The sequence below is a fragment of the Antrostomus carolinensis genome, unplaced genomic scaffold (assembly GCF_000700745.2).
Source record: "Antrostomus carolinensis isolate BGI_N321 unplaced genomic scaffold, ASM70074v2 scaffold4767, whole genome shotgun sequence".
Classification (NCBI taxonomy): Eukaryota; Metazoa; Chordata; class Aves; order Caprimulgiformes; family Caprimulgidae; genus Antrostomus; species Antrostomus carolinensis.
This window is the reverse complement of record NW_010327890.1, coordinates 61,252-68,866: the sequence shown is the minus strand read 5'-3', so window position 1 is coordinate 68,866 and position 7,615 is coordinate 61,252. Positions and strand designations below refer to the sequence as shown.

The window sequence follows — 7,615 nt, the reverse complement described above, 5'->3', positions numbered from 1 at the left end:
CCCGATAGATATTTTCCTTCCTATTTGATAACGTTTGAGGCATTTTGAAATCAAAAAAGACAACGCGATGAATGTTGTGACAGAGAGGGAGTATAATACAGTATGAGTTACTAAAAGGCAATTCTTCAAGGAGGACATTTCCTTTAAAAAAAAAAAAATAATAATAACAACAAGACAGCAAACTAGTTTATACAGTACTATACGCAAAAAAAGGGTAAAGAATTAACAATTCATAAATAAAAGACAGGTCCCAGACCTGTTATTTGTGAACCATTTTCTTAAATAGGTGCATTATGTAAATCTTATGTACAACAAAATTACTTTGCATAACAACTGCAAGGACATGGAGGGAGGTGAAAATCATGTTGGTTTTGGTTTTCTTCTCTTGAGATTTTTGTAAGTTTGATTTTCTGGAGCAAAACTGGTGAAAGAGGAGTTCTGACTGGATGGGTGCCAGCCAAGGAAACCCAAGTAAATAATGACAACTGAATATCTTTTTTTTTCTCCACACGGCATAAAACACAAAGGCAAATAAAATCCACAAAGGTGGTTTTTTTCCTCTTTATAATCCTCTTGCTGCTACAAAGTCCTTTTTTTTTTTCCTTTTTTTTAATTTTTTTTTTCCTTTTCAATTTATATTATGTTGATTCTGAAATCACAAAGCTGAAAGAATCCGGCTGGGTCCAGGCTTGCCCCGTCCCCTCCGACACACACAACACCACTCCTACCCCACAACCACAACTCCTACCACCAAGTCCCAGGACTCACTGCTCTACAGGGATTAGCCAAAAGTTTTTTTCCGGTTTGTTTTTCTCTGTTTGTTTTAAAAATCTTTTCCTTCTTATGAGAAGCAAAAGAGAAGAGTTGGAGGCAGGGAGAGTTCACCACGCTTCGGTGTAGCGGACGTCCACTTCTTTCAGATTGGGTAGTTTAGCCTGTGGGGAGGGTAGGAAAAGGTCAGAATTAGCAACAGGCATTCAGGATTTGGGAATAAATTTCCCATCAAATCTGCACTGTCAGCAAACTGGGGGGATTGATCTATCGGCCACAAACTGCAGGACCACGCGCTACGACCTCGACCCTGCAGAGAACTGGTGCTGAGTTGAGCCGTGAGCTGCAGCACACGGGTGTTAATGATGGAACAGGATGCTGAGACTTTACAGACACACAAGACTAAGTCACACCTGCAGCAAAAACGAGTGGCTGCAGTAAAACCCACGTGCCAGCGACCAGGTCCAGATCAGACCCTGGTCCTTACCTTTGATACAAATGCTTAGCAAAAGCTGTTTGTCAAACTCCAGCCGTGAAGGCAGTGGATTTAAACTGCAGCAGCCAGCCATGAGTTCCTTCTTCACCCTCCACACTAAATCATTGCTTGATTTTTCCCTCCATGTATTAAAAAAATTTGGAGAGTGTTAGCAACTTCTGGTGTCTTTGTGGTCTCCTGTCCGTACCTCTGCTGCATTTGGACATATTGTTCCTGAATTACCCTGCGCCAGGCTGATGGGAATCGGCTGTTTGCACTGTTCCTACTCGTCGATCCCATTTCCCAGCTCTCTGACCATAATCGTATGGCTAATTCTCTCAAAACAAATAAACACGTTTAATTAGGCTAGGGTATAATTGAGGAGTTGGAAGTTTCTAGGAGTCATTATTACCTCACTCCTTGATTTATGTGCATGCATATTTTGATAAGAGCTAGTCATAATCCTACAGACACTGCCAGCAAATAATTTTTCAGTTAGGCAATAATGACTTCAGTAGTGGGTGTTTATTTATTGTCTGGTTCAGCCTGCCTGGTACATATGTGGGTGTCTGTGTGTGTGCAAGTGTGTTTAGCGGGGTGGAGGATGGAGCAGAGAGGAAATGTCATCACTGCCTTGTGCCCCAAACACTCTTGCAGACCAAGGGGAGAAGAAGGAAAGACTTGTATCAAAAATACTTTCTTTGAAGTCTGAGCTGTTCTCAACAGACCTACAACCATGTGCCCCAGGGAAAGAAACTATTACCCTCCCTTTGAACACACACAGAGCTCTAAAAAAAAATGGCCACTAAGATAAATCTCAATGAAAGAGGTGAGAGGGGAAAAAGTGACGCATGCCTGTTTTCTCAGCTTTTTTAATTCTCTGCAATCATCGGGACTTTGCTCACAGCCACTTTTGCTGTTTGCCCTGGCAAGTCACTTTCTGGAGTTGCTGCTGAGGACTGGTAATGCAATACCAGAGCAGAGGGAAGCGGTTTGGAAAATGTGAGTTTCGGTCTGAAGTTAGTGGCAAAGGGGCTCAGAAGCAGGGGTAGGACTGGAGGAGCCTTTCAATAGGCTCAATTTCAGAGCCCTGGGCCAAATACAGCATTGACCTTGATTGTCTGTAAATGCTCGGGGCTTGATACAAGCTCCATTGTGTGAACCCATCTGCAAGCCAGCTGTTAATTCCAAGGACTCCTTCTTTGCATACACAATTGTGACACAAGTTTTGAAAACTTGATCTTGAAAAATTCATGCTAGCAGCATTGCAACTGAGTCCCTGGGGGAGCTCTGGCTCCCCAGCCAGAACCAAAGATACACATTTGCAGTGAATTTTGAAAGCAGAGCAGTTTCAGGACTTGCCTCAAGTTCGAAACTCAACCCAAGGTTGTGGCCTTTTTTGAATAAACCTGGCACAATCTAAGGTTTCAGCACACAGGTCAACATAATGCAGAGTTTAATCTTGAGCGCTTGGGTTTATAAAGTCAGACTTTGGAAGATGCGACTCACGCAACACCAGAGTGAAGACAACGTCCATGTGAAGTCATGAAAGCCAATGCATCTCAGGCAGTCTTTGAAACCACCTGGGGCCATTCCCCTCCCACAGCTACATTCTAGTTCTCTACACTGTTTTCCCAAAGTGGTTGTGAATTCACAGTACGAACGGTAACACCAGACATCTTGCACGTCAAACTCAGGAACTGAGCGTTTGTGCAAGTGTTTCTGTTGAAAGCCCAGTTCCAGTCCAAGAGGTGGCAAGAAAAACTTGCAGTTTCCTCAATGCTTTTAATTCTCCCTTTGCATTCTGAATCAAAGCTCCATAATGCTGCTCACCCACGTTACTTTTGGCCCTGTTAACAGTATAGGACATCGCTTGGGAGGTCAGCACTAGATTTTACCTTTCTGTGTATCCTCATCAGAAACAATTAATATGCTCCTATTTATGAAACCTTTACTGTTGATAGCACTGGCAGAAAGATTCAGTTTCTGATTCCATCTCACACTCATCCATTCAGCATATTATGTGTTTCCTGAGTCCATCAAAGCCAGCAATCTCAGAATGCTGTTTTCAGTCATTATCTTCCCAAAATAATCTACTTTACCCTCTTCAGATGACTTTCATGCTACCCACTCCATGGGGCCAGTTCTCTCTGCACTAGGCACTACCACCATGTAGTTGCTACATCTGCAAGTCCTCCTGGGCCAGCTACTTCTCATCTTTAGTGGGTGCAATTCAGAAATACCTTGAGATCTTCGTAGGTATCTGCTGAAAGTTTGGTGCTGTTCATATTTAAACTACACAGGCTCTTCATGGCTAAAAGAGAAAACACAGAGATATTTATGACCATGCTGTATTTTCTCAAAATATCAGGCTTACAGTAGGCCAAAGCAAAAACAAGACATGACTATGTGCAACACTCTCCAGAAAAAGCTGAATAGCATAAAATATAGAAGTACAAATGGATAAACAGCTGTTTGGGCCTCCATCCAGGAAAAAGTCCCTATTTAGGAAGGGTCATTAAGCGTACGCTCAAGTCCACTGACTTCAAAGGAGTTCAAGCAACTTCTCATAATCAGCTTCCTGCACATTATTCTGAATAGTGCCTGTCCTCGGTGCTCGGCATGGTGCACGCAGGGGCCATGCTGATCTAGCAGTCCTCCCCCTCCCCTTCCTCCCCCCCCTTTCCATTTTAGGCTCCAGTACTTAGCAGAATAGTTTCCTAAGATGAGCCATAACTACTGGTCTGTCTGGCACGTCTGTGTAGGATCAAGCCTATTAAAGGAGCCCTTTAAACCCAACAGGCAAGGTTCATAATGCACTGTTGGATGTAGGAAAGGGTCTCGATCTGGCACGTCGAGCAGCTCCCAGTGCACAAGGGAACCCTGAATGCTGCTTTGATGGCTCCAATCTGCCTTGCCCTATTTAAATTAAGAATAGCGAGAGTTTCACCTCCTCAAAAAAGAAGGAACAAAAAATGCCAGAGAGGGTACGAAACCCGCTGTGCATGGTTGCTAAATTCACTAAGAAGTTGCTACATGACTTTGCAATCTTCTCCTCCTGCACCACAAGGTCAGGCTCCCACCCAGACGGGACATCCACAGGAAGGTGTGTGAAAAAAGCTGGGAAGTCCCAGGTCACCACGTGAGATCAAGACAAGTGCATCAGTAAAGTCAGAGGCAAGAGCTAGAGTACAGTCTGGGACAACAAAGCCCACACGAGGCCGGTAAGCATCGGCAGGCTCAGATCACCGTCCTGTTTCCCCTGCCTGCAGCTCAACGGCCGTTTGAGTAGGCAGGGAGGAGGGAAGTTTAAACCCAAACACAATCACAGCCTGTCCTAAATCCCTGTGGAAGCAGTGCTGTGGCAGCCAAGAAATCAATCTTCTGCCTGAACCCACGTGAATTCCTCCGAACCCACAAAATTTTCCTTTGTAGCTTATTAAGGTCACTTACAACTAAGTGCCAGCAGCCCAGCGTCCGTGACAGGAGTCTCGCACAGGTTGAGCACTTGCAGCATCGTGAGGTGTTCAGACAGAAGCCGCAACCCTGCATCTCCGAACTGTGGGGTGCAAGCAAAGTTGTTTTCAAACAATGCCATGAACATCATGAGCGAGCACTTCAGTGCACAGAGAGCGTGTTCAAACGAGGTTTGCAGACGAGCCCTCGAAGCCACACTCAGATTGCCTACCACAATCTCAAGTGAGAGGAGAGAAAGCAAATAGTTTTATCCCTCTTTGCAGACGGGGAACAGAAAAATTAAGCGACTTGTGCACACTTAACCACAGGCCATAATTTAATTAGAACTGTGCCTTTGAAGTCTAGATTTTGTCTAAGAAAGCTCCCACCCAGGCTACACAAGATGGTTATAGCAGTCTCATCCAGTTCCCAACCACATCACAAAAAACAAAACAAAACAAAAAAAGCATAATGCAAGTGGTATTAATTAGCTATTTTGGTCTCAAGAACAATGCACTATTGATTGGTAATTGTTCTATTGACCCACTTCGTTTCTGCTGTTTCCAAATTCCAGATTAATGCAAACCAGGATATCGCAAAATAAAATGGAATCTAAACTTATTTTTTTAAAATTTTTAAAAAATCACACTAAAAGCAGGCTCTTTGTCCAGTGAAATCAAACTCATTTTGAGTGAGAAGCATCAAAGTTTTCAAATCCAAAAGTTACATTGTTAGGACAAATCTGGAGGAGATACAAGACAGTCCTCAAACAAGCAAGCAATCAGATTCTACTTCATATTCCCCACACAAAAAGAGGAAATTTCTGGGATACAAAGTAGTTCAGAAAACAAACAAAAAAAAAAGATATTTACATGACATTTCAGTGGAAAAAAAATGCTGCTTTTTGTGGCTGCACTGAGAATAGTCATATTTTCAGGGAGCACTACCAATAGGTGCTAACAGAAAATGGGGAAAATCTATCCAGTGAAGAACCTGAGAGACCAAAACCAGTAGGGAAACGTAGAAGAAAAAATTAATTTTAAAAGTTCTTTCAATTAACAACTGAATATTTTTTTCAGTTAACTTGGGTCTATTCTTTGCTTACAAAATAACTACATTCTCATTATGGTTTCCTTCTATTTATTAATTATTTGAGTTTCTTTTTGTTGCTGTTGTTTTAAAGAAATTCTGGTTGATCAGCATTCAGGGCAATTCACTGCCTACACTGCACAGATTATGTTTTGCTTGACCAGATGAGCTGCACAGAATCATTTTTTTCATCCTAAATGGGTGAAAGCATAAGAACTTCTCAGATGAGCAGCAGCACATGTACTGCAAAGTACACAGGATCACCAATGACTAACTGGAACATTCAACCTAAGACAGCAGCAACCCTTTTATAATTAAAATGAAAGAAAATTTAAAATAAATAAATAAATAAATCCAACAGAAAAATAAAAACCAGCCTCCAAGATGAGCTAAACCATAGAAACACCCTGTAAAAACAGTATGAGGACAAACTCATTCTAAGCAAGCCTCTTCACACACTCTTCTTGTGCTGATGTAATGTGAAATTTCAGAATTAGTCAGCATTGGTTCCTGCTCTGAGTTTCAGACTGCAAAGCACTTACCTGAGTTGACCACAGGTTCAGCTGCTTGAGTGAAGGCAGTTTAATGAGGTGCTCAGCACAAGCACTTGTCACATTGGTAAAGGCCAGGCTGAGGTTTTCCAAATTTCCAAAAGATCCTGAGCTTAGCAAGCGAGCCAGGTCTGCATCCTGAAAGCCAAAAAGAGATTGATAAGCAAGATTATTGACTCCTCAGCCTGCAATCATCTGCAGCGGTGTCACTGATGCTGTCAACCACCAAGAGTTACACAATTGCATCCCTTGTTTACAGGAATAGAGAACCACACAGAGAAGTTTCTGTTTGTTTGGCAAGCAGCTGGGCTCTTGTGGCAGTGTTGCTTCACACACCCTGGGAAAAATGTATCCAGACATTAGGAGAAAATTTTTCAGTGCATGTGTATCCATCCTTATGGGACATGAAGGCTTTAGTGTCAGAACAAATGTCAAAGATGGGTCTTTTAACTTACTTAATATTTCACTGCAAGTTCTAGGTCCAAATTGTGTTCAGGACCATGACCTGGCCTCAGTGACCTTGGTGTGGGTTTACACCAGGCTTAACTGCAACAGTGATGGGTCTCTTTCAGACTTTCATGTCTACAACCCGTAACTGGACATTGTGAAGTCTACTTTTTTAATGCAGAATTCTGTCCCCAAATCTACCATTAGATCATATTGTAAATTCCAAATCTGCACAGCAGTATAAATCTGACAGTCTGATGCTTGTACTGCCATTGGAAACTTCTGCACAGACCCAGGAGCAGAAATGCGCCCTTACTTGTGTAAGCTACACTTGTGTTGACAGAGCAAGTGGAATGGCTCCGCTCTCGACTGACCAAAACCACTGTGCCACATGACAAACATAAATCAAGCATTTAAATATGGAAAGACAAAGCTTGTTTTTCTACTGACATGATTAACTTACTGTGGATTTGGATGGCAGTGTTAACCTTGTGGGACCACCTTTTCTTTGCTGCAAGAGAGAAGATATTTTGGTCAAACAAGTTGCCATTCTACACTCCAGACCAACTGAAGTATAGCAAGCTCTTCACTAGAGCAAACCCTGCTCCGATTTCAAAGCTCCCTGACAGCCCTTCCACCTCTTCCCTGCTTTTCCTGCCCTGACAGATTTTTTTCTGAGTGTGCTAGACACAGCCCTATTGCTACCCAGGGGACATCACTAACCACAGCTAGTGGTCTCTGTGCCATGGGTCAGCGTTTTGTCTGATTCAGCTTGCCATTATTTGGTTGCTTTCACTTTAAAGGAAACAGCCTTAAAATGTTGGAC

At 42.7% G+C, this 7,615-nt stretch overlaps 1 protein-coding gene across 1 annotated transcript in view; it reads right to left on the bottom strand.

Moving 5' to 3' along the window:
- Positions 1-9: 9 nt before the first annotated feature.
- The window catches only part of CMIP (c-Maf inducing protein), a gene marked incomplete at its 5' end in the record, with an annotated part of 62,340 nt that continues 54,734 nt past the window's right edge, over positions 10-7,615 (bottom strand). Inside the window, 5 exons of the mRNA XM_029085965.1 lie at positions 10-935; positions 3,490-3,560; positions 4,700-4,805; positions 6,334-6,480; positions 7,253-7,300. Of these exons, the coding sequence (XP_028941798.1) occupies positions 882-935; positions 3,490-3,560; positions 4,700-4,805; positions 6,334-6,480; positions 7,253-7,300 (426 nt within the window). The remainder of the gene's footprint in view (positions 936-3,489; positions 3,561-4,699; positions 4,806-6,333; positions 6,481-7,252; positions 7,301-7,615) is intronic.